Source organism: Microtus pennsylvanicus, chromosome 7, assembly GCF_037038515.1.
Source record: "Microtus pennsylvanicus isolate mMicPen1 chromosome 7, mMicPen1.hap1, whole genome shotgun sequence".
Classification (NCBI taxonomy): Eukaryota; Metazoa; Chordata; class Mammalia; order Rodentia; family Cricetidae; genus Microtus; species Microtus pennsylvanicus.
In genome coordinates this window covers 96,403,853-96,430,238 of record NC_134585.1, presented here as the reverse complement: position 1 = coordinate 96,430,238, position 26,386 = coordinate 96,403,853, and the positions used below count along the sequence as shown (strand labels likewise).

Below are 26,386 nucleotides of genomic sequence, written 5' to 3'. Positions count from 1 at the left end.
AAGTCTCTTCCTGCAGTATCATCGAATATGATCTTACAGCTGTGGTGTCCCTCACAAATGAGAATGCCATTGACAAATCAGAGACTCGTTTCCCAACAATGTAGCGATGAGACATGACTGTGAAATTCACAGGGCTTTCCAGGTAACAAACTACCCAGGAGTGTTTAACTTTAAAAAAAGAAAAAGCAATATAACAACCTACACCAACTCAGCCATTGGGGCAGGAAGGGAACAAGACCCTCCGACAGGGAGGTGCTGTCATACGGAATGTGAAGCCTATACATCAAAACACACCAGTCACCAAAAACTGCCACCTCCCCCACTCTTCCTGCAGGACACAGAGCCAGGACTCGAGAGATAAAAATAAGACTGACTGTTTCCAGTATTACAGTTAATAACTCTCTCACAGAATCCCGTACTATTATCAAGAATGTTTCTACAGGGGCACATAAGATGGTTTGAGTAAAATGAAAGTTAAGCCTGATAGTTAAGTAAACTGGGCTCTCTAAGTCACTCCACTGTGCACGGGGAGGGGTTCTTGTACTGGCTGGGTGACAAGCGAGACTGTTATAGGCAGATCAGCTTCCTGCTATACACAGGGGTCCACCAGGGCTGCGAGGAACCAAGGGCTTCCCTAGGCGGCCTCATCAAACTCTCCAGTTTAACAGTGAGAGTTAGGAAGCAACTCAGCTAAGGGCCCACTCTTCCAGAATGAAGATCCTGGCTACTGAAGAAAAACCTCAAATAAAGAAGTTAGAGCACAGTGTGATGCAATTATGCAGGATCTCTCCACTGGCTGTGCTGTGTATCGGTGGCTGGAGTTACTATTCTTTCCAAATCCACATGCCCTGTCACCTTATGCTCAAAAGCGTTAGTGGTAATGATCTTTACAGTTAGCATTATAGAATATTCAGGAGGCACTAACTATAAATAAAACCAAAAGAATTCACTCTAATAAAGATAATAGCAGCTCTTAAGACTTTGTGCCTCCCTTTGAGGGGAATTTCTCCTGTGTCCAAAAAAAAAAGTTAGAAGCATAAACATATCTATTTATATATTTAAATATATATAAAAAAATAAAGGTATTGTTGCTGAACAGAAATTTAAGGCTACACAGAAGGATGTGCAGAATACTAGGTGGCTGAAACTGGACAGCATACTGGTTAAGGATTTCTAAGTTGAGTGGACCACACTCCTCACATCCAGCCTCGTGTCCCCTCCCCTCTGCTTCTCCAGTGTTTCGCATCCATGACCAATGTCTACCTTAAAGACACGCTGCTCGAAGTACCTGGATCCATTTGACTTCCTAAATGGATGTTCACTGATAACCACCTACATTAGTGTGCTTTTGATGCTGCAACAAAACACTGATCAGAAGCAACTCGGGAAGGGAAGGATTCATTTGCCTTACCGCTTAGAGTGTGTCATCAAGGGAAGCAAAGCGGAAACTCGAGGCAGAAGCAGTATCAGAGACCATGGAGGAACCTGCTTGCTGGCTTGCTTCCCATGACTTTCGCAGCTACTGTTTTCTGCAGGCCAGGCTCACCTGCTAGAATGGTGTCTCCCACAGCAGGTCTTGCAGGATTGGTCAGGACAATCTGATGGAGAAAATTCCTTAATTGAGAGGCCTCTCTTACAAGGTATGTCTAAGTTTGTACCAGGTAGACACAAAAAACTAACCATCTGTGGTGATTTGAAAGAAAATGGCCCCCAAAGGGAGTGACACTATTAGGAGGTGTGGCCTTGTTGGAGGAAGTGTGTCACTGTGGAGGTGGGCTTTGGGTCTCTTTTGCTCAAGCTTCCCTCAATGTGACCCTGAGACCACTTCCTGTTGCCTGAAAGCTATAGGACTCTCAGCTACTACTCCAGCACCATGTCTGTTTGCACACCGCCATGTCCCACCATGTGATAATGGATTGAATCTCTCGACTGTAAGTGAGGCACTCCGATGAAGTGTTTTCCTTTATAGGAGTTGCCATGGTCGTGGTGTCTCTTCACAGAACTAGAAACCCTAAGACACCCACGTACTGTCCCACGAACTCTTGGTGTTTCTCTGTTCCAGCTGCAAGCTTGTTTCAGCTGCTTATTTCTAGGGTTACCCAGCAACATCTCGTTACTTGTTGGACACTGAATTTTGGAATACTTCATAAATAAAATTTGAGGATTATAAGAAAGATTATTTTCCCCCAAAGAAGTAGATATGAGCTTTAGAATCTCAGACCTCCTTAACCCAAGTTCAAGGTCTAAGATTTCATAGAGCTAATCAGAATGCTCCAAGCTTAGCTGTCACCTAGGGTGCCTGCTTTACGGTGTCTCCCTTCCTCCTACAGCAGTCCTTCAGGAGTCTGGGCCTCAGCTCCCACCTCCTCTCTTCTCCACAGCCCAGAATTTTACTTCCTAAGTCTTCAGACTGGCAAAAATCAAGTCATCCTCCTGCCAGCTCTTCCAGACTAGCCAAGTTCCTCTTTCCTCCACATTCTGTCTGCTTGGAAACTTGAAAGTGTTTGATGTTGCTTTTACTTTTCTTCCATGAGAAGTCAGTTCTCTCTTAAGAAATCCTAAGTCTCCAGGCATGGTGTGGTGTATGCCTTTAATTCTAGCATTTGGGAGGCAGAGGTAGGTAGATCACCATAAATTCAAGAATAGCCTAGTCTACACAGCAAGTTCTAGAACAGCCAGGGCTACATAAAGAAACCTTGCATCACAAAGAAAGAAAAAGAAAAAAGAAATCAGAAGTTAGTTTAAACAGCAAGCTAAAAGGACAGCTGTAGATTGTGAGAGAAAAATATCAATGGGAACAATTAAGATTCTCTTCCTCTAAAGCAGTGCTTCTCAGCCGTCCTAACGCTGCGACCCTTTCATACAGTTCCTCATGTCATGGTGACCCCTCCCCAACCACAAAACTATTTTTGCTGCTTCTTCAAAACTGTGATTTTTCTGCTGGTATGGGTTGTAATGTAAATATTTTTGGAGATAGAGGTTTGTCGGGGGTCATGACCCACAGGTTGAGAACCGCTGTGCTTTAGCACTAACAGAGCCATTGAAGAGATACCACAGGTGAAGGCTCTTGCCATCAATCCTGATTGCCTGAGCTTCATTCCCACGACCCTTAGATTGGAGGTGGACAGCCCACCTCTGCAAGTCCTCTGACTCCACTTTGTAGTACAAGTATACCCCCCCAACACACACACACCAATAAATAATAAAAAGTTTTTTAAAAGAAAATCAAAGAGACTCTTATAGCTTCTGGTATATAATTTAAAACTTTCTTTTATCCCAGGGTCAAGTTTAATTTCTCAACCACTGTCAAATTTTCATATTCTATTCTGGATGTGAATGTATTTGTGCAAGATTTAGACATAAGTATATGAGAAAGTAATAACTAATACTGTTTGCATAACTTCAACAGACGGAAACATAATGAAGTGGAAAGAATCATTGCTGCCCAAGTTCCTTTTCAGGGGTACAGAGTGAACACTGAAGATAAAACTCTGACAATGCGCCAGCCATAAAGCATGGGACAGACTTTCAGCAGAGAAGAGTCACTGTAAGACAGAGAGGGGACCAGAAGTTCTGCTATGATAAAGCTCAAACCCAACCTCCTGCTCTTGAGGCTCTAGTCGCGATGACAATGACCTTTAATGTTATTGTATTACAATCCCTTTCCGTTCAGCTCAACCACGTGCAGAGAACTCTCAGTTCTGGTTTCTGCCCTATTTTAATTTTTGCTAAGATCACAGTAAATCAAATAAAAGGGTAATAATGGCCAGCCCTGGATCCTAAGTGTCCTTTCTCAGGTTGGTACCCAAGTAGGATATCTTCAGCTTGCCACACATGACAGTCTAATGGATCTGTCAGTTCCTGAGAAAAAAATAAATACCCCCGGTGCATGACCTAAGAGACAAAATATCACCTCTGATCAACAGCAATCCAAAAGATGATCAGTGGGTGGATATAATGTAATAGCGGTGGGATAAGAGAGTAAACTGTCACACTGAATCACTGCGGTGATTGGAAAGAAAATGACCCCCAATGGGAGTGGCACTATTAGGAGGAGTGGTCTTGTTAGAGTGAGCTCTGAGGTCTCTTTCCTCAAGTTTCCTGTTGCCTGCAAGACACAGTGCTCTTAGCTCCAGCACCACATCTGCCTGCATGCTGCCATGCTCCCCTTCGTGATCACAGTGGACTGAACCTCTGAAACTATAAGCGAACCACCCTCAATTAAATGTTTTCTTTGTAAGAGTTGCTGTAGTCGTGGTGTTTCCTCACAGCAATAAAAGCCCTGAGCAAGGAAAGCACCATGGTCACAGAACAGCAGTGCCAAGAGACATTCCACACGGTGCCAGGAAGGGGACTCGGTTAAAGCACTTGCTGTGCGAATATGGCAGCCTAAACTCAAATCCTTAAACCAGTGCAAAAGCCAGGCACAGGGCCTACGCCTGTAACCCCAGAAGGACCCCAGGGGCTTGCTGCTCAGTCAGCCTAGGCAAAACAGTGAGCTCCAAGTTCAGTGAGAGACTCTGCCTCAAAAAGTCAGAAGAGCTAGAGAGATGGGTCAGTGGTTCAGGGCCCTGGCTGTTCTTCCAGAGGACCAAGATTTTGCTCCTAGGTTCCACAATCATCTGTAACTCCAGTTCCTGAGGATCCAACCCCCCTTTGGCCTTCTTAGGCAGTGCACACATGTGGTGCGCAGGCATACAGGCAGGCAAAACACCCAGACACAAGGGAAATTTACATAACTGTTTTCCAATTAAAAAGAATAAAACAGCCAGGTAGTGGTGGCGCACACCTTTAATCCCAGCATGCGGAAGGCAGAGGCAGGTGGATCTCTGTAAGTTTGAGGTCAGCCTGGTCTACAGAGTGAGTTCCAGGACAGCCAGGGCTACACAGAGAAACCCTGAGTTGAAAAATAAAAGAGAATAGAGAGCAATTGAGGAAGACATCCAACACTGACCTTTGGCCTCCACGTGGGAGCAAGTGCGCACACATGCACACACACACCTACAGACATGGTCATGCACGCCCTTTGTGCTCAGCTCACGGCATCACCAACTATGATGTTACGGTGGCCTCTGTCTCCGCAGGGTGCGAAGACAGGGAGTCCCCTCGCCTTTCTTCCACATCTCTGCCTCTTACTTTACGAGCTCAGGTGGCTTTGTGTACATAAATATTCTTCTCAGACCCAAGGGCCCTCCTCCTTTTCATTATGAATTTTAATACAAGGCCAGCCTTGTCTATAGAGTGAGTTCCAGGACAGGCTCCAAAGCTACACAGAGAACCCCTGTCTCAAAAAACCAAGCAAGCAAGGAAGGAAGAAATTTTAATACAAACGATTATTGTAAAGTTTATCTCCCCTTGGTCATAATAAGTGTATTTTATCATTATTTGAAAGATTTCACAATGAAAATCAATAGCTGTAGTTTTGTGGGGGGGGAGTGTTTTTTTTTCCTATCCAGCAAACCAGGTTCACTTTGTTAAACATGTTTCCCTTGTAAAACCAGAAATTATTTTTTCAAATAGGAATTTTAATTTACACCTACTATGTAGTCTTACAGCTAGCAGTACCATGTCATCCTGGAACCCTGAAAAGTAACTGGGTTCTGTAAAAACGTCTTTGTTTTGTATTTAATCCAGCAGTTTATACAACTGTACCAAGAAATTGGAGCTAGATTTCTCCCAACATTCAACTTAAAACATTAGCCATAATAAGCGGAGTGGGGAGGAATCAAGATTAAATGCCAAAAATGTAAACATGAGAAAGTAAACACGAAAACAAATCACTTTAAGAAATCATTTAATTACAAGAAAATTAGCCTGAAAATTGCAGACTCCTAAACAAATCGTCTATAAGAAAAACAACAGCTCATTTACCCTTGCGAGTTTTTATTTCTCCTCCAGATAATCCCATCTATTGAACCCAGTCTTTTCTAGCACACATGAGAATATGTGGGTCTTTTCATGCTAAATATTCCATAAACTACAGCTCGCCTTCTTCCTGAAATGAGGATGATTTTGCTACAGAGAAACGTGAGATTGCTCTCTTATGAAAACGTCAATGAGCCCCTCCCCAAAGGTAGCGGAAGTCAACAACAAAGCCGCTGCTTTACTGACGACGGCTCCTGCCATTCATTTCACTTTACCAGCCCGAGCGCACACTCCGAGAAGAGCTGCAGAAGTCCTGCAGACTCAAATTCCTTTTGTAACTCCTCCAGCGTTGAGTACTCTTTGACTTCGAACGCCAGAAACCTGCATTATACAAGAGAAGCTCATGAATATGCGGCGGTTTGTCAGGCATAATTACCCATTCAGTTGCGTTTGCGTCGGCAACGGTACTAAATTATACCTTTTGTGTTCCGGTCGTACTTTTGTTTCAGACAGTACACTAATCATTTTCTCTTTGCATTTCTTTCCACTTGAGTCCACATCGACTTTGGAGGTTTTCTGAAGGATCAGGTACTCCTAAACGATAATCAGTAGGGTAAGCGCAGAGCTTACGCTGAAGGAACCATATAACCCACAAGCATTTTCCTGCTTAAGGAGCCTTCTCGGGATGGGACAGTGAGAGAGTTACAGGCTGTCTCTGCATAGGTGGCTAACTGTTCCGCTGAGCAATGCCAACACGCTCGCCTGTGAGTCAGGACTGGACAGCTGCTGGAGTGGCTTATTTACCCTCTAGGCTGTTTAAAGCAGTTATTTAAACTAGTTATTGAAGCTCTGTGCCTTGGGTAACCAACCCCACACAACCAGCTATAACAGGATCCCCTCTTGGTGAAGCTGGGACAACTGGATAAAGTGACAGACACAGCACTTCCGGGAATGACGGGCTTCCAGAGCGTGGAACACTGCCCAGTAATCGCAAGCATCGTAGTCACCACGCCAGCCAGAGTGGGGCCATGAGGCACATGCCACCTCCTGCCCACCGACCTGCACGTTCCTGATCCTAGTACGCGACCTTATAGACGTTTTTATCAGAGAAAGCCATGTAAAATGTCATTTTAGAGAAAGCCATAAAAAGTAATTTCTCTGAACTAGCGGGACTGTAGTGGTAAGAACAGACGTGTGTTAGCAACTCATGATTGGGAGAAACATCGTGACACTGCATTTCCCCTAACCAGCCTGTGCCAGCCACAGACACTCAGAGCCTTAAGGGAATGTGAGCAAGGAACTTTGCACCTATTTTCATCAGCTGGAAGTAACCCTAAAGGATCCAAGTATATTGATAGATACAGATTGCCTCAAAATCTGTGGATCTTTAGCTAGGCCCACTGCAGACCACAGGTTAAATCTGGCTTCTCTCTCTACTTACACCAGAACCCAGCATGAACCTAGTTAAGTAAATGAATGTCATAGGAGGTTTGTGGAACTAACCCACCGTGGAAAAACTCAGGGCTGTTACTCTGCAGAGCTTAAGGACCACAGGCTGCTCATGATAAATCTGTTTTAAATAAAATCTTCTAAACTGTGCTTGTCCCATTGCGTCTGACAGCGTAAGACTTACTGTGTGATCTGTAGCTCCTTTAAGATCTAAAACATAATAAGACGGTTTCCCTGTCTAGCTCCTCATAAAACAGGCTAAGGGGGCTTTGGGATGCGAGCTGGGAAGCCTGGAGATGACGGCTTTGAAAGCACCTGCTGAGACAAGTCTGGTGGAAAGAAGTTGGGGAGGAGGTGACGTGCTGAGTCTGACTGATTCCCAGTACCTAAATGGCAGCTAATAGCTGCCTGTGTGTGACTCCAGCTCCATGGGATCCTACGCCCTCTTCTGGCTTCCTCAGGCACTGCACATACATGGTGCACAGGCATTCATGCAGGCAAAACACCCATACACATAAAAAATACAAATCAATATTTTTAAAAACTGCCACTTTAAGTGGCATAATATTTACAGTATAATGTTTATAATCTTACACTTATTTCAAGTTTATAGTTGTTGTAGGAACTAGATAGTCATTTTTACAAAGAACTGAAGGGGTTAGCTAGAGAAATGGCTCAGTGGTTAAGAGCATGGCTGCTCTTCCAGAGGACCTGGGTTCAATCCCCAATTCCCACATGGCAGCTCACAGCCATCTGTGACTTCAGTCCCAGGGAATCCAACACCTTCTTCTGGCCTCCATGAGCACCAGGCACACAAGTGGTGCATAGACAAACACGCAGACAAAATATCCATACACATAAGATAAATAGAAATTAAAGAACTGTTTAAAAACACCAAAGTACCATTTAGCATGATAACAGGAAAAGCAGAAGCACCATGCTCATCCATCCCCTTGATAGAAAACACACTAAAGATAAACCATGTCTAGCAGAGACTCGGCACATGCAGATTCTACATTAAGTTTGCTGGCACCTTGATGTTGCTTCTGTGGCCTTGCAGCAGGATCAGTATTGTTTTGCCCATGAACATCAGTCTCCCTGTCAGCCTCAACTCTGCGGCCCACTTCTCCACGGTTTTGACATATTTAGTCCTTGCTCTCATGTGATCTACATGCAAAAGAATTATCCACAATCCGCCATCCGCAGCCGTGCTTTCTGGCTGAGCATGCTTCTCACTGCTGCTGGCAGTCTCTGATTGGCTGAGGATGTGTCTGAGATTCTGTTGAACCCAAAGAACCAGCTCGTGAATCATAGGTTCTGACAAAAGCTTCCCGGCTTCTTCAAGTAACTTCTCCTTCACGGTAGCACACTGGGCCCTGGTCAGATGTTTGGAGCTAACCGAGACGCCGGGCAGACACAAAGGGTAACCGGCTGGTAGATGGAACACCAGCTCTAAGGGCACATCCTCGCCCACAAGTCCTTCAGCTGTTGTGTGAATTCTAAATACAGCCCCATCTGTCTCTGGAAGACATCCAAAAATAATTATTAGCTGTACATAATTCAATCTCAATGGAATACTAATTGGCTAAAATTTCCCTTTTAAATCTCTACTTATTTCTCATGGGAAAACTCTTGAGTTACTTTATGAAGAGACACATAATACAAAGAAAGCCATGGCGTACAGGTCATTTCCCCCAGCCAGAAACACATATAGACGGCCCCACGCAAACCTGCTCACAATTATACTCTTTAACAACCATTTTTATTAAGTTTTCCAAAAAGTAGCTTTGGTTCATTTCCTTCTAGCCATGTTTCACTCATAATCATGAAAATCATGAATCAACTTTTGCAGGTGTTCAAGGGAGCAATAATGTGTACAGAAAATATGTAAGCCGTCCACTCGAAGTTACTTATGGTAAGTCAGTCACATGGAGTCCTAGGTGCGGCACGGTGATGGCTGGATGTGATCCTGAAAGTGACTGGACACACGCTTCTGCAGCAAATACACTGAGAGCTGTGTGACGCGAAGGCAGCGAGATGAACCTAAACCGAGCGGACACATTTAACCTCTGCTGGGCTCCCTGCGAAGGGAGGACTCACACTAGGAGAGGAGATGAAATATTCTGCTCTCTCTCAGATCTGCTCGGCTTCACCACTCCAATGTGTTCCACATCGCTTCACCCCACTTTCCACAAAGTTGATAAAATGTCAGGCTAATTCATTCTGCAGGGCCAGAAGGGCCCAGATCAGAGAGTGGAGGAGGGGGCTGGGTCCAGATGCGTGGCTGTGGGGTGAGCCTGCCTCTCTGCCTTCTTTCCCTGTGCTCATCAAGGAAGCAGCCAGGCCCCATATCTTCACAGCCTCGACCGTGGAGCCCTGACCCCGTCCCCCATTTTAAAGCACCTTACAGAACATTCAAGGCGCTTCCTAGCCATCTGATGTCAACAGCATCCACAAGCCATCGGTGCACAGATTCCCACAGGACCATGCACATCCGCACAGCTGCAGGAAACTACTACTTTCAGACATCATCCAGAATCTCAGGCAGTAACCATTCCAAAGATTATCAGTCTCCTCTCCTACATATGTAATGAATATACTAACCCTAACACTAACCCCAAACCTACCAGCATGCATGCTTCTAAACCTCTCGCACTCTTCACATCTCGGTCTGCCCCTGCTGTTAGTATCACTGTTATTATCACTGGCATGTGTGTAGGTCAGAGAACAACTCAGGAAGTCAGTTCCGTCTCAACACCTTGGAAAATTCTGGTATTGAATCTGGGATTGTCAGGCCCATGCACAAGCACCTCTACCCACTCAGCCACCTCCCCAGCTTCAAGTCGCTTCTTTCTTCCATGGGGTTCATCTTTTTAAAGACATATTTTACCATCAAAATAGGCTCCCAAAATGTCGGTTCGGTTAATATCTTCTGCTGTGTGGGACCTGCAGACAACACTGGATCTCCGGGCTGAACAAGCTCGACAGCCATCACCCAGCAAGTCTGCATTCCTTCTCAAGGAGGGAACAGGGTTTTTAAAGATCTTCATTCACTCATCAGTCAACAAACATCCCCTGGGCACGTGTCCATCCCCACACACTGTGCTGTTCAGAAAACAATGGGTAAGACACAGGTCTGTCACAATGGCTCAGTCATTGCCTCAAAACATGACATAAAGGGCAAGCACAGATCTTCCCAGACTCCAGTCTTCACTTAGAGATACATGAGTATAAAGTTTCTTTTTCTTTCTTTTTATTCCTCAGGGATATTTTGCTTGTTTTTAAGACAGGGTTTCTCTGTCATCCTGGCTAGCCTGGAGCTCACTATGTGGACCAGGCTGCTTCCCAAGTGCTGGGATTAAAGCATGCGCCACCGCACCCAGTATTAAGCACACACACATGCGTGTGTGTTGGGAGACAGCTCCCCATGGTCTCTCTCAGTGTCTGCGGGGCAGTAATACCTTTGCTCAAACAGCCTTGGAAGCCGGAAAGGTTTTCCCCTGGGTCAGACAGCAGGCGTTTTCTGACCAGCACTATAAAGACAGCATATTCTTTTAAGAAATGGCTGAGAAAAATTAGCGCAGCTTTCATAAGACTGGAGGGGTTATTTTTTTTTACTAACTATATTTACCAGATACATAGAAACATTAAATGTGTACACATTTATGTGGTGTTTATCATAGTATTTTGATACCCTTTCAGGTTTAAATCAAGGTAAACTGGCTGCAGGGCTCTTAAATGCAGTGACTCTCAGCTGTTATAATGACCCGCGGCGTGCAGCTATGTGTGTCCACCCACCCGCACACGACCTCGTGCATGACAGTTTGGATGTAAAACGCACACCAAGGGCTCATCTGTTTGCACACCCGGTCTCCACTGGGTGGCGCTGTTCTGAGAGGTGAGGCCCTGCTGCAAGACGTGGGTCTCTGCCAGACAGGTTTTTTTTTTAATTTATTTATTTATTAAGGATTTCTGCCTCCTCCCCGCAACCGCCTCCCATTTCACTCCCCCTCCCTCGTCAGCCCAAAGAGCAATCAGGGTTCCCTGACCTGTGGGAAGCCCAAGGACCGCCCACCTCTATCCAGGTCTCCAAAGGTGAGCATCCAAACTGCCTAGGCTCCCCCAAAGCCAGTACGAGCAGTAGGATCAAAAACCACTGCGATTGTTCTTGAGTTCTCAGTATTCCTCATTGTCCGCTATGTTCAGCTAGTCCGGATTTATCCCATGCTTTTTCAGACCCAGGCCAGCTGGCCTTGGTGAGTTCCCGATAGAACGTGGGTGCACCCACACACTGCAAGACAGGTTTTTAAGTTTCTAACCTGGTCCCACTTCCTGTGTAATCTCTGCTTCCTAATTTACCTCGATAGGAGAAAAAGCCTCATGCTCATGCTGCCCCAGCAGGGAGCCCTTCCTTTCGATTTCCCCACCATGCTGCACTGTGTTCTCACTAGGAACCGAAAGAAACCCTCGCTCCCTGATGTTTTCTTTTGAGGCATCTGCTCACAGTGCGCTGTAAGATACGGAACGAGGAAAACGTGTGTGAACGTGCAGTGTGCTCAGCGAGCAGTACTGTCTATCGCCACTTGGGGGTGCTGTCTCCTTAGTGCTGAAGTCAGGGAAGCTGGCCCTGTCCTAAAAGCCGCAACTGCCGTGGCTGAGGACCCAATCAGCCTTTTACCTTGTTGCTCTCTCCTTTTTAGTCCCCTCTCTCTGAGAAGGAAGTGCCTTTCTTCTACACATCCCACCATCCGCACGGTCTCATTCTAATCACTACAAACTTCTTGTGCATTTCTTAACCCTCCCTGCTTCTCCCTCTCGCTTAGAAAAATGCTCTAAAAAAACAATCCAAAACACAGCAAAAGCCCAGTGTTGCAAATTCCTCCGCGAGCTTCAGACCCATCTCTTTCTGCCCCTTCATCATCAATTTCCATAAAATATAATTCTAACACCAATTCCATTTTCTCAGTAACCAGCCTCCCCATGACTGCTTAACCTGTCGCTTCTGATGCCATCTCTTCCTGGATCACCATTCTCAAAGATGATCTGTGACCTCTAAAATGCCATGAAGAACGGGGAGAACTTAGTAGGTCTGGGTTGCTTCAACCGTCCTTCAGGGCTGGTCCACGGCTACCTACAGAGAGATGAGCCTGAGACTTTAGAATATCCCGCACAGTAAAAGTGTGTTTTGTATGCTTGGGGCTTTGGTCCCAGACCAACTGAATGATTTATGCTCTTAACTGTGGAATTGTCGTCAATCTTGTTCTGAGGTTGAAGTCAGCCATGCAAGTATGTGTGCCTCCGTGAGCCCTGAAGAAACCTGACATCTTTTGTCTTGGGCCACCTAACATCCCTGCTCTCTGAATCCTGTAACTCCTTGTAGTAAATCATTGCTTTCTGCCCACCACGGCTCCCTTGAACACTGACCTTATGATGCCTATCCTACTCTGAGCTTATTACGGTATTTTCAGTTCCAAAATTATTATACTTAAACCAAATTAACTTTTTCTCTACCTTGAAGTATTCCAATTTTGGTTTTGGAGAGTAATATTGCCATCACAAAATGGAGGGTTTAATAAACAAATTTTATAGTTATATAGGCCTTAAATCTACGCCATTGGCTTATACCCGTGGAACACATGAGTGAAGAAGCCCTTGAGCCTGTGGCATGCAAAGTAACAGACCTAAGAATGTATGCACCCTGTTCCCCTGAACCTGTGGGTATACTCCCCTGCATGCCAAAGCGTCTTTGCAGACATGATTAAGGATGCTGGCATGGGGAAGCTACCCTCAATTACTGACAAACACCATCCTCGGTGTCCTTAAAATGGGGAGGAGGCAGATAGAGATGGAGACTTTATCAGAGAAGAAGGAAACGGATGCACTGGGGCATGAAGCTCTGCTTCGGGGTTTGGTAATAGAGGAAGAGAGCCGTCCGTGATGCTGCAATGAACTCTCGGTACACAGCCATGAAGCTGAGAAAGACAGGTAATCAGACTCCCCAGGGGCTTGGACGGAGCAGAGAGCATCACTTCCAACAATCTGATTTCATCCAGGTGAAAACTGACTTTGGACTTCGGACCCTCAGGATGTCAGTGCATTAAAAACATGTTGCGTGAAGCCACCCATGTGTGAGGACTAGCCGCAGCAGCCAAGGCAGCTACCGTGATACAGCTGCTCTGCTACAGAAAAGGCCAGCGTGTTCCAGCCCAGTGCAATGCGTGAGGTGATGGGCAGCCCAGGGAACAGTGTGAGAGGCCCAGCAAATCTTTACCAAGCTTCCCTTCTCTGTGTTATTTTACAGTCCCCATCAGCACACAGAGGAGGAACGGGAGGGGGGCGCCCTGGTCCTCACGTTAGGAAACCAAGGAAGGACGCCCCTACCTGCACATTAAAAGGAAAACTGCTTTGAGTCTCCACCTTGAGGAGTCGCAGTCTTCCTGGTTGATTCCCCTGGCCAGTGTCTGCCCCGAACAGGCGGAGCTGCAAACCAAGGTGACACTGTATGCCTAAGCAAATGGGAAGGCCTGAACAGACCCCTTTCTGACGTTAAGTATGGTGGGAGGGAAAAAAAATCCACAGGATCTCTTTAAAACTCGGTTTCTCAACTGTTTTTGTTTTTTTTTCTTAATTCTCCTAACCCCCCCAAAAAAATTGTTCTACTGTAATGTTATCATCTGCTTTGAGGTTAAAGTTATTAATGGTTTAGCAAGAGAATGGATAAAAGGGATAATTGTGCGTATGCCATTAATCCTGCCCCTGTCCCCAACTCCAGCACTAGAATTAACTCAGAAGCATATTCTCAATAAGCCTATATCCTAAAGAGCCCATGCTTGTCCTACCAAAGACCCAAAACTGTTTCTATCTAGTCTAAGCCCTCTTCAAATTCAGATCCATGTTCACTATCTGCACCGCTCACTCTGTCTTGTAACAGTATTGACATTAAAACTACAACCCAAACTGAAAGAGAGCTAAACCCCACCCTTCCTAGCCCAGGCACACTTTATAATACCAGAACTGAGGAGGCTGAGGCAGGAGGATCTAGACTTTGTGGTCAGAGTGGGCTACACAGGAAGGCTCTGAACTAAGACAAACAAACCTTAATTTTCCCTAAAAACACACGAAAGATGTTGTTTCTACCACACCAAAGATGGCATTAGTTCAAACTACAGAAACTGAACGAGACCCCAGTCTCCACCCTAATTCTATTTTAAAAGTTTCTCTCTACTTCCTTGCCTATAACACAAGAGAGCTACACAGTCCCACCACACGGGCGCCGGGAAAAGCAAACAAGATCCATGAGGATTTACTTCAGGATTTACTTAGTACACACAGAGAAACCATTTACACACCATAGCCAGCTCGTGTTCTCTGTGCTTGATTTCTTTCCAATTTTCACATATCCTCAAAAACTTCGCACACAAAAGCACTCAAAAGCTTCCCACGCACTCTTCACACTTCAAGAGACCAAGATGGTCTTTGCTCTTACCCCCGGCCACTCACCACAGACACGCACACATAAATGCTTGTTTCATGCTTCCGTTAGATTTTCGTGTGGATTAAATGTCCTTACAGAAGGAAACAAGCCAACAAAAAGGAACGGGAGCTAAAGGTGGCACTGGCATCCTTTGGCAAGGAAGATCGAGTCTGTGTGGGTTTTAAAGAGGCAGGGTCAGCCTTGACAAGCAGCAGACAACAAGCCCGTCAATGTGTTAAGTCAATGTGTTCCTGGAACCATTCTGCCAGCAAGCGGAATCCCACCTGAACACCGTGTCTGTTGCAAGCCCAGGATGTCATGCTGGTTTCTCAGACCTCTTGTTTCGCAACTTTTAAGTCTGTGAGATTGTTTCCAAACTGCAACTCCATTAATAATGACACTGACAGCAGCGATGGCCCCTCCATGACTTCACCAGGAAAATGGGCAACACCAGCTTCGGCAGCCTCACAAGGGTCCAAGCACTTTGTCTAAGGGTTTCTCTCACCTTGAAGAGACACCACGACCACAGCAACTCTTAGAAAAGAAACATTCAATTGTGGTGGCTGACTTACAGTTCAGAGGTTCGGTCCATTATCATCACGGCAGACATGGCAACAGGCAGGCAGATGCGGTACTGACGAGGTAGCTACTTTCTTTCAAACCACCACACACAGGTATGCGCGAAGGGATTGCGAACACCCACCCCCGCCACTGAATTGTTCTGAATACAAGCTGAATCCCACCCATACCTTTGCTCTGGATGCTCAAACTCTTCTTTCTCAGCACATAGACTTTTTGCTAATAACCTTTCCTGCACCAGCCCGACCGCTACAGAGGAACTACACACGGTGCCCAGCCCAACCCTGCGGAGCTTGGCGGTTATTTAACCATCCTGATCGTCAGCAAGCTTCAATGAAAAGTGAAGCTAAGAAAACCTCTCATCAAATGAGGCTCATGTAAAGATCAGGAAAGTGTCAGGTGACCACATCAAACTTGACACGTGGGCTAGAGAAGAACAGGATAATCTTGATTTGCTCTGTCCTCACGCCTTTCCCACAGCAAGAAACCTTACACCCCTAAGAGATTGTTACACACAGTGCCTCTTCCTGAGAACTTACTCTAATGTTAATCTGAGTGGCCGGAATGTAAAAAGTCCTCAAATTCTTAACATAAATGAATCCCCACAAAGCTGAACCCATTTGTTCGGGTCTTTTCCATTCAAGACCTGAAGAGCTGGCCCTGAGGGTCAGCTGGGCCTTCCTGGATGGTCTTACAGAGAACCACAGGCCTTTTGCGATATTCCTCTAATTCCACTGAAGCCGGGAGAAATTTCTACGGCGGAGGCCAGGAGAGAAACGATGGGGTCCAAAGTTACCCCCTCAAACCCAAGCTGCCACTGTGTGGAAGCCACACAGCCTGTTACACTTGGTGAGCTCTGGGAGAGGCCTGCTACACTTGGTGAGCTCTGGGAGAGGCCTGCTACACTTGGTGAGCTCTGGGAGAGGCCCTCCCTTCCCACAGCTCCCGCTCCCAGCTGTGAGCCTCAAACATCCAGACTTCAATTGCGGAATTGTTCTACTCCCCACAATCCTTCTAGTAACAAAATGTCCTAAGTTGTTTCCCTGAATTCTTTTATAAGTCGCTTACTTATTGATGCCGGAACAGTGAATTAAATTAATCAGGAGGCATGCCTTGAAAGTCATGCTCAATTTAACAGGAGATAAAGGGCCACGGTCTTCTCAATATTAAGAAACCCCTCTCTTTCTCTCAGCACCTATTTTTGGGGTCTCCTCTTTTGGGGGTTTCTCTCGGCACTTACTTTTTGGGGTTTTTCTCTGACCTAGCAACAGAATTAATGGTTAACCGTGAACTCATAATGCGAACACCACCTTTTTTTTTTTTACAATGTCACAGGACATCACAGGTTCACCTCTCCCAGATATTTTTGTAAGTGGACCACAATACAAGAACCCAAAGACACACCAGTGTCTTTAAACATCCTCAGGAAGAAGCAATTCTCAATAAAGAGCTGTGGAGACGGAGATGGTAACCAGCTAGAGCTGTTACCAATCAGAAGAGGACAGCCAAGCCCTATGATCAATCCTTTCACGGGGGTTTTAAGGAAGATTCAAAAAGACACGAGACTGGTCTAGGCACTAAAAAAAAAAGCAGTTCCATTTTCAGTAAGCACCATGAACATCTGTAGACTCCCAGGGACTCAGTAACCTCTCTGTAGCTTTGGTGCCTGTCCCGGAACTAGCTCTTGTAGACCAGGCTGGCCTTGAACTCCCAGAGATCCGCCTGCCTCTGCCTCCCGAGTGCTGGGATTAAAGGCCTGTGCCACCACTTCCCGGCACCCAAAGCCCTCTTAATCATAGCTATAGCTTCTTTGGGTCTAGCACATTTCACGCTACCTTCTAGGATGTTAACCAATGTATGGTCAGAAAGGCAATTTCAATAGTAGTTCCATTTTAACCCTAACAGGATAATTCCTATTGTCCTCAAAACGTGCATGACATATTTGACAGCCGAGAGGAAAGTGGGGATCACTTCCCAAAGGGGGAAATCTGGGGGTGCTGGAGGTGTCTCGGTGGTTAAGAGCACTGGCTGGTCTCCCAGAGGTCTGGGTTCATTTCCCAGCACCCGTATATTGCGCAGCTCACAACCCTTTTTAACTCCCATCTCCTGAACGCCCTCTTCCGGCCTCCTTGTACACACAGTACACGTATATACAGAAAAAAAAAATTATTTAGTGTGTGTGTGGAGGGGGGAGTTTTAATGGAAACCAAGTCAAGAATGAAGTAGTTTTCGCTATTTCTTTTTAAATAAATAAAAAGTTTTATAGACCATAAACTCCCAGAGGAGAGGCAGGTGTCCTGCCTATGTTAGAAGGGAAGAAGGCAGCCATGAAAGCCGGCTGCGGGGTTAATGCGTCAATCAGGAGTCTGGGATTGGCTGCCCCTTTTGAGCAGCCTGGAAAACGTAAAAATAAAAAGACTTTTTAAAATTAAAAAAAAAAATTAAGGCCATCAATGCTGAAGAATTCAAACATTTTCCCACCCCAACAAATGTTGCTGCCTGCCTTCCGCGTGGCTGCTACTGATCTCGGGGCCCAGACAACCAAATATAGCGTCGTGCTGTCAAGGACGTAACGCACAAGTGCTTAGAGGAGGCACTGACTATTTCGGGGAGCTGGATTTCCATGAAGAGGGCAGTTTGGTTGCGGGGAGAGCCCAGAGGAGGCGGAGGGCGAGCCCAGGGGAGGGCCTGGCCCCTCCGCTCGCTTCCCACACTGCCCTCGGCCACGTGACTCGGTCCCCCGCTCCCCGCTGTGGCCGCGGGGTGGGAGGCAGGGTATTCACCTGAACAACTCAACATCTCCCACTCATGAGGCCCGCAGAAAATCGCGGCCAGCGCCGAGAGCTCCTGCCGCACCGCCTCCGCCATAGCCGCGTGGCCAGGACCCGAAGCCGCTTCCGCTGCCGCCCGCAGCAGAGCGCGCCCGCAGCCACGAGAGGGCGCTCCGGCCTCACAGCAGGCAGGCTGCGGGTGCAGCGGGGGCGGGGATATGGGCGAATGTCTGGATGCCCCGCCCAGGCCCTTCTGCTCCTTAGCGCCGAGGCGCTGTTTACTACTCCAATTTTTGTCCCTGAAGCCCATCCAGCCCACCGGCTGCTTTCCAGAGCTCAGGGAGCTCCGTAAAGTCCCAAGTTCTCCAGAAGAACACCCAGGCTGTGAACCCACCATGCTTCACCTAGACTAGACTGGGGACGGAGAAAGAGTAAGAGAAACCTAAGCAAACAAGAAAGGTCAAACAAGGTGAGCCCCTGACGGGGGCTTTTGAACTTTGTGGCCGAGATCCCACAGTGAGCAAAACACAAATTCTCCACCCTCGTGTTGTTGTTAGTGACCCTGACGACAGGGAATTCCGGAAAAGACGTTGGTAATGACCTCCAGAGTGCTGACCTTGTTACTGACCCTGGAATTACAGACAGAGTCTGGATTCCCGGACCTCTTTCCTGTCAAAGGAGCAGAACGCGGGGACTGAGTCTCCTATGGTCAAAGGTCATAAACACTACCTTTTTAGTATTTTGGATTGGGTTTGGTTCCATTCGGTTTGGTTTCGGTGATTTTCGGTGCATACAACATAATGTGTCTGTTACTGTTGTGACTCCTGGAGTTTAATGGTGGACCACCATCTTTGAATCTTGATCTAGACGTCAAAACACGCGCAATAACCATAAGATAACAGAATCCGTAATCCAACCTGTTTCAACTTGGATTTTAGTGAACAAAATTAATTACAGGAGGTGAGTAGTTCTGTCTGTGTGTTTTTGACTTGTCCCTTTTTTTAATTTTCAAATAGCAGTTTTAAATTCTGCAGCTCCCAGAAGTGGCTGCTGGCTCAGGGAAGTCTCACACCTTTTGGGTTGTCAGAAACAGCGTTCTGTGAGTGCATCCTAGGATGGAAGAGGGTCCACAGTGGGACAATTTTACCTGACCGGTGCTACTGTCCCGGTCTATCACCCAAAGGGGAATTTGAAAAAGGAAGAGAGATTGGCTTCCAAGAAGAGAAAGGGAATATGACAAGATAGTCAAGAAAGACTTTCCCTGGGGACACCCTGAGATCTCAGTGACCCCAGGCAATTAGGAGCCATGCCGTGAACATAATTAGAAAGATAAAAGTTTATTTAAACACATAATTATCTACAGTGATTCTAGAAGGAAGAAAAAAATTCCTTTGAGTTACTTCCAAAATAGCAGTTCAAGCAAGTTCAGCGGGTTCATCATTAACTGCTAGAGAGATTTGGGGGACAGGATACATTTTTAATTTACAATAGCACTCAGTTCTTCCATTTCAGTTTGAAGTCCAGTGTTCCTATGACAAGTGGTGGGAACTATTTAATTTGGTTATTTGTCGTATTTGTTAAGATGGTTCACACAATAATTGCATAGCCCTCATCCTGGTTTTAATTTTTCAAATGCAGTGTGTGATACGAATGAAATAAGATGAACAGCGTGATTCCAGTTGTCACCGGCGTTAGGAGGAGATCTCTGGAACTGTCAGCAAAAGGTCCAGTGGAGCTCATGGGAAAGGACAGCCATTTATTATCATGCTTAAAATGTTCTGGTCAGTGAGTTTCTGCTTTGCTTCCCTTCCTCCGCTGGTTCCTTAACCTGCTTTTCACACTTCATCGAGCATGTTTAAATAAAAAGTCGACGTGACTGTCTTTTCAACTGACACAGCCCTGAGACACTGAAGTCCCGTGACTGCGTCCCCTGCACCCTGACATTTCGCAGTAATCATCGCACAGACAGGGGAATGCCAGCTCGATATTTCTCACACCAGGAAAATAGCAGGTACATGTCAGCTCTCCTGAACCCCCTGCACGGTGATCATGTTCCTTGTAATAAATTCTCCTCTCGTCACAGGCCACAGAAATTTTAAATATTTAAATGTGAAATGGGTGTCTACGGTGAGAGTGTTATCTACCTCTCTCCCCACCTCCCACAAACACGCACACCAGCGTGTGATTTGCTAAAACATTATTATCTTTCCAGGCGCTTTTCCTAAAGAGTGGGTTCCCTAAGACTAGAATGAGAAAGGGCTTGCACCCTCCCCCTCACCTCCAGTTAAAACCTCTAATCCAGGAAGTCAGGGTAAACAGGCCATTCATTTCATTGTCCCAGTACTGACTGCCTCGAGGATAATACCTGAACTTAATACTGGAATCTAAAATCTTAAGTCAAAACCCAGTTGCGCAAACAAATAACAATGCACACTCTGAAGACTGTTAGAGTAGGTGAAATGTTAGTGCCCTAGAAAAAGCTAAGTGGGTAATAAATAATATTTCTTATCATAAGAAAAATTATGATCTGAGAACATCAAAAATACTTCCCCAAACCCCCAGGCTGAAGACGTAGCTCCGTGGGGGAGCACTTTCCTGGGCTATCCAGGTCCTGAGTTCAGTCTCCAGTCTCTGAAACAAAAGAGGAGGGGCCTGAAAGGCCAGCTTCCTAAGTCACTGTTAAGTGGAAACAGTGGAGCAACTGTGTAGTCTAAGGAGTCCCTGTGTTTACTGTTTCTCTGGATGTCCTTGAAGCCTCTGTGACTGTCGACCTGGCTCTGAGAGCTGGTGTTGGAATGCAAGGATGAAGCAAGAGGTCCTTGCTCGAACAGCCTCCAGTCTTCCATCTAGATAAGGACGTGAGATCTGCAAGAAGTCGAAGACTCTTTCATCACCTTAAAGGTACAAGACTCTTTCATCACCTTAAAGGTACAAGAATTGCCACATTTTGTTAACCGGAGTGAACTTCAACATCCTGACACAGTTGAAAGCCCACAACTTGCCAGGGAGAAAGGGGTCAAATAATTTGGTAATGTTCAGGAATGGTGAGAGCTTCCAAAAGTGCACAAGTGGGTGCTATTAATGGGCCATAGATCTTTCTGTCCTGTTAAAGGGCCAAAGTTGCAAAATTATCTCGCACCATGATGTCAAAATAGAAACAACTAAATTCAATGAGAATTTGGCCCAGATTTCTGTTTCAGGGCAAGATATCCAGATAATCTGTATTCACCCCAGCATATCCATGGTTGCCTGCCTCTGCTTGGCTCCTAAAGGCAACTGGTATCAAATCAGTTCCAGCTTTGTGGGAAACTGTCCCCAGGGGCAAGGTCAACGCTTCTCAATGTTATCCCGACAACTCATTGTTATCATCAGGAGTGGGGGTGTCTTATGGTTTGTCTAATTAAAATAGTACCCAATGCTTAATTTTTGGTTGCTGTTGCAAATATATCCTTTTTATTAATTCTGTTTTCTCACAGCATAGGCCTTGAAGAGCCAGTTTCATTACCTGAGGTGGAGACTGAGGGTTGTGTGACATTTTAAAAACCTTTCTCGGGAAGGAATTATAAATGCTGCTGTTGGGCGAGGCGGTGACTGAAAATGGTGGGAGGGAGAGGGAGGCATCAGGACAGAGTGGCGACAAGAGGGCCTGGGTTTCTTAAAGGAAACAAATAGACACACAATAGAAGGGGGAGAGAAGGTACAAGGGAAAAGGGAAAGAGGGAGGGGAGGGGAAGAGCAGGGGAAATGGTGAAGAAAAAAGAAAAGAAAGTGGATTCACCTTAAACAACAGTTTAAAGGGAATCAGAATGAAGCCATTTTTCAGCCAGGGAGACTGTGTGCTCAGCTAGATAGAGAAGAAGAAATTAAGTGTCATGTTCTTATCGTTCCTTTATTATGGAGAAAGGCAGTGCCGTGGGGAGACAGCTGACAGTCCTGGCCACATCAACTTCAGTGTGGGTCCTGAGATTAAGGGGTCACATAATTCTACAGACCCAGCATCCCCTCCCCTTGACCCCGAAGCCCTGTCTTACTGGCCTGCCTTGGTTTTCTCACGACATCTACCATTATCTAAAGTCACTTTGTTTATTTTTATCTATGGCTTCCCCATGCTCTGTCTCAATGTTTGTGTCCTGTCCGAGTCCGCGGCCTGAAAGTGATGGTTTTGTTAAGTGTGGCCTTTGGGAGGTGACTGTGTCATGAGCCTGGAGCTCTCACAGATGGGATTAGCATCCTCACCAATGAGATGGGGGAGCTTCTTGCTCTTCTAACCAAATAAGGACAAAAAGCCCATCTGTGAGCAAGTGGATTGTCTTAGTTAGGGTTTCTATTGCTGTAAAGAGACAGCTTGACCACAGCAACTCTTATAAAGGAAAACATTTAATTGGGGCCGGCTTGCAATCTCAGAGGTTTAGGCCATTATCATCATGGCAGGAAGCGTGGTGGCACACAGGCAGGCATGGTGCTGAAGAGGTAGCTGAGAGTTCTATATCTGGATCAGCAGGAAGAGAGAGACACTAGACCCGGCTTGAGCATCTGAAACCTCAGAGCCCACCCCCAGTCTAGGCCATGTTTAATTGCTATCTCAGGGAGGCCTGCTCTTTTCTAAAGGGAAGTGAAGGGGGGGTACCTGAGGGAGGGTGTGGTGGTGGTGGAACTGGGAAGAGAGTAGATGGGGGGTAACTATAGAGGAGACACACTTACTCAAACAAGGCCACGTCTCCTAATACTGACACTCCCTGTGAACCTGTGGGAGCCATTTCCATTCAAACCACCACACAGACCCTCACCAGCCATGGCCAGTGCCTTAATCTTGGACTTCCCAGCTTTGCGAACCATAAGAACTGGATTTATGCTGTCAGTTACATGGGCCAAGCTACTTTGATAGAGCATTTCTAGACATCACATAGACCACAGGATACATAAGCCAACGCCATCATTAAATCAGCTCAGTTTGCCCTCAGCAATGACTCAGATTCCAAAAGGAACTGGAGAGGCCCATTTCTCAGAGACTGAAGCTTTCTGGGTAGAACAGGCCAATGCGCGAGGTCTTGAAGGGTGGGGCAAAGAGCCTCGGTATTCTTTGTGGTTAGGGATTGATTGAAACCTAGAGTTGTGCACAGCACTGGGGTTCCCATGATCCAGATGCTACTAATCACTAACACCAAAAGAAATGTTCAAAGTTCCTTGCAGACGTTTGAAGAGATGGGAAGAGTACGGCTTGACGGCAGCCAATTGTCAAATAGAGTCTGACATGTTTATCGTCTATCTCTAGTAAAACCTCAGTTCCCCAAATACACAGATACTGCATGGTCTAACTCTAGTGTGTGGGAAATAGAAGGAACAGGTAATTAAAGCAAATCTGGGCTATATAAGACCCTGTCTCAAAAAAAAAAAAAAAAGAGGGGGCTGGGGAGATGACTCAGTGTTTAAGAGCATTGCCTGCTCTTCCAAAGGTCCTGAGTTCAATTCCCAGCAACCACATGGTGGTTCACAACCATCTGTAAAGAGGTCTGGCGCCCTCTTCTGGCCTTCAGGCATACAGACAGAATATTGTATACATAATAAATAAATAAATAAATAAATAAATAAATAAATAAATAAATAAATAAATAAATATTTTTTAAAAAAGATAGATAGATAGATAGATAGATAGATAGATAGATAGATAGATAGATAAATTAGTAAATAAATAAATTCCACAAACAGAATTGACGTTTTTGGAGATATTTATTTACTTTTTATATTTTATTTATATGTACTTTTTGCCTATGCAAATGTCTGTGCACCACCTGTGAGCAGTGTCCAAGGAAGCCAGAAGGCATTGGATTCCCTGGTACTGGAATTACAGACAATTTTAGACCTCCACGTGGGTGTCGGGAATCGAATCCTGGTCCTCTGGAAGAGCAATCAAAGGCTCTTAACCTCCAAACCATCTTTCCAGCCCCAGAGTTCAAATTTCTTTAATTTAGAATTCAATAAATATTTGTCGCTACAAACGAACATTTTTAATTAGTTGTTTATAGAATCACTTCCTTGCCAGAGTTACTGAGTATCTAGTGCACGCCATTTAATGAGGTTTGAGGCAGCCCATGAGTAAATGAAGCACAGACCGTCCTGCCCTCCAGCAGCTAGGCACCTCATCTGTCTGGGCCATCAACCCCTTCTGTAATGGAGCAACACAAAAAACAAACAAACAAACAAACAAACAAAAAAAAAACCCTGCTAGATGTTTCCTGAGAGGACCTGGAAAACCTGTTTGGCCAATGTGATAGAGGCTTTTCCGTAAAATAGAAGTGGGAGAGAGAGACTGAGTGAGAAGATTTGTTTGTGTCTGCCAAAATTTGTATCACCAGTTCAGTGATGTTGGGAGGTAGCGTTAAACCTCCGCTGTGTCGAGCATCTCCTGATGTGCTCAACACTGCGCAGGGTTCTGAGGAAGCAATAGTTTATATATAAGTATATATATATATATACGTATATATATATGATGCAAGCTTCTTGGTGACCGGCGATTGTCGTGCAGCATGAGAGACGGGCTTGGATGATAATGCATTTGATCACCAGCGGGAAACCTCAAGACAAGATGAGCTTCCCTCCCTGCATCTCGACAGTTTCCCAGGGACTGCACATTCCCAGCAATGGAACAAAGATGCATTGTTTTCTCGGTCTTTTTTTTTTCTCCACAATCTGGATCAAAATAATAGTTCTTTTGTGGGAGCCTTTCTGTATTTCCCTGTTGGTTTTCACTTTTTTATGTTATTCAGTTTTTAGTGGGAAGAAGTCAAGAAAAGAAAAAGAGAAAATCTCCCTTCTTATCACCGAGTAACACCGCTTCAGCAGGCTCGCTCCTGATCTCTCTCTCTCTACCTTGATGATACACACTTTTCTTAATTCGGAGCAAGAAGATTTCTCAGCGGGTGAATATGCTTCCTGCTCAGGACTTAGTGACCTGAGTTTAATCCCTGGATCCCATAATTTGACTACCAAAAGCTGCACTCTGACCTACACATGTGTATACATAGTATTAATAAAATCTCTTTAAGAATAAAATGTTGGGGGAAAAAAAGAATAAAATGCTGGGCTAGGGGGTTGGCTCAGGGTGGGCGTGGCTTCGACCGCATAGTAACTATTGTACAACAAGCAAGAGGATCTGAATTCAATCCCAGGACCCATGTAAAATGCCACTTCTGTGGCACATACCTATAATCCCAGCGCTCGGTGGGGAGAGACTGCAGATTCTCCGGGACTCACTGACTGGACAGTCTACCTAAATTGATGAGTGCTGGGATCCTTGAAAGACCCTGTCTTATAAACAAAACATACTTCCCCAATCGAAATTTTAATTAAATATTAAAATCTAAATTATTTCTATAACTTTATTTTTTATTTAATATTTAAAGAGTTGCTTGTTTCATTTTATGTGTGTGTGTATCTTGCCTACAGGTGTATATGTGTACCACTTCCATGCCTGGTATCCAAGGAGACCAGAAGATGGGGTCAGATCCCCTAGGATTGGAGTTGTAACTGTGATGGTTGTGAGCTGTCACATGGGTGCTGTGAATCAATCCTTGGTCCTCTGCAAGAGCAACAAGTGCTTTTAACCACTGAGTCAACTAGTCCCCACCTATTCACCTTAAGGTCTAAATCCCCTGCTCCCCCTGAATCTGAGTTTAGGACCCCTCCTCCATTTCTCCAGCCCTTGTGTTTCTAACTTGCCAGACCACACCGTGATTGCTCACGTGTCTCTAACCACCACAGAGGGAGGTCATGAGACAGAGGTATATTTCTGTGGCGTCTTTAGCTGTACCTCTAACTCTTTTTTTTTTAGATATTTATTTATTATGCATACAATATTCTGTGTGTATGCCTGCATGCCAGAAGAGGGCACCAGACCCCACTACAGATGGTTGTGAGCCACCATGTGGTTGCTGGGAATTGAACTCAGGACCTTTGGAAGAGCAGACAATGCTCTTAACCTCTGAGCCATCTCTCCAGCCCTGTACCTCTAACTCTTTCACACGGTGCCTAGCATAGAAAAGGCTTTCCATTGTAAATTGAACCACCAAGAATGGATGAATGATGGGAACGGGTGAAATGGCTCAGTCAATAAAGTGCTTGTAGCACTCATGTAAAAGGCTGGGCGGAGTGGCAGCCCTCACCTCTAATCCCAGCTCTGGGGACACATAAACAAAAGGATCCGAGTGTACTGACCAGCCTGCCTAAATAAATCAGCAAGTTCTGGGTTCTG

General features: G+C 45.5%; 1 protein-coding gene and 1 long non-coding RNA gene across 4 annotated transcripts; one reads left to right on the top strand and one right to left on the bottom strand.

Annotated features, from left to right (window-relative positions):
* Positions 1 to 5,783: 5,783 nt before the first annotated feature.
* Rwdd3 (RWD domain containing 3) lies at positions 5,784 to 18,281 on the bottom strand. 3 transcript variants are annotated; one of them, XM_075981496.1, is made up of 4 exons: positions 18,151 to 18,281; positions 8,348 to 8,835; positions 6,344 to 6,459; positions 5,784 to 6,246 (listed from the first exon to the last, which is right to left on the bottom strand). In XM_075981496.1, exons 1-4 carry the CDS (start codon positions 18,233 to 18,235, stop codon positions 6,132 to 6,134), a joined length of 804 nt encoding a protein of 267 aa, XP_075837611.1. In that variant the 5' UTR covers positions 18,236 to 18,281; the 3' UTR covers positions 5,784 to 6,131. The 3 variants fall into 3 exon arrangements, with proteins under 3 accessions (XP_075837611.1, XP_075837612.1, XP_075837613.1); XM_075981497.1 differs by having other exon boundaries at positions 8,348 to 8,829; XM_075981498.1 differs by lacking the exon at positions 5,784 to 6,246 and having other exon boundaries at positions 6,348 to 6,459; positions 8,395 to 8,835.
* On the top strand, positions 18,234 to 25,461 carry LOC142854972 (uncharacterized). Its single transcript, XR_012911392.1, has 3 exons — positions 18,234 to 19,098; positions 19,777 to 21,039; positions 24,903 to 25,461. It is a non-coding gene; the product is annotated as an uncharacterized LOC142854972 (long non-coding RNA).
* Positions 25,462 to 26,386: the final 925 nt, after the last annotated feature.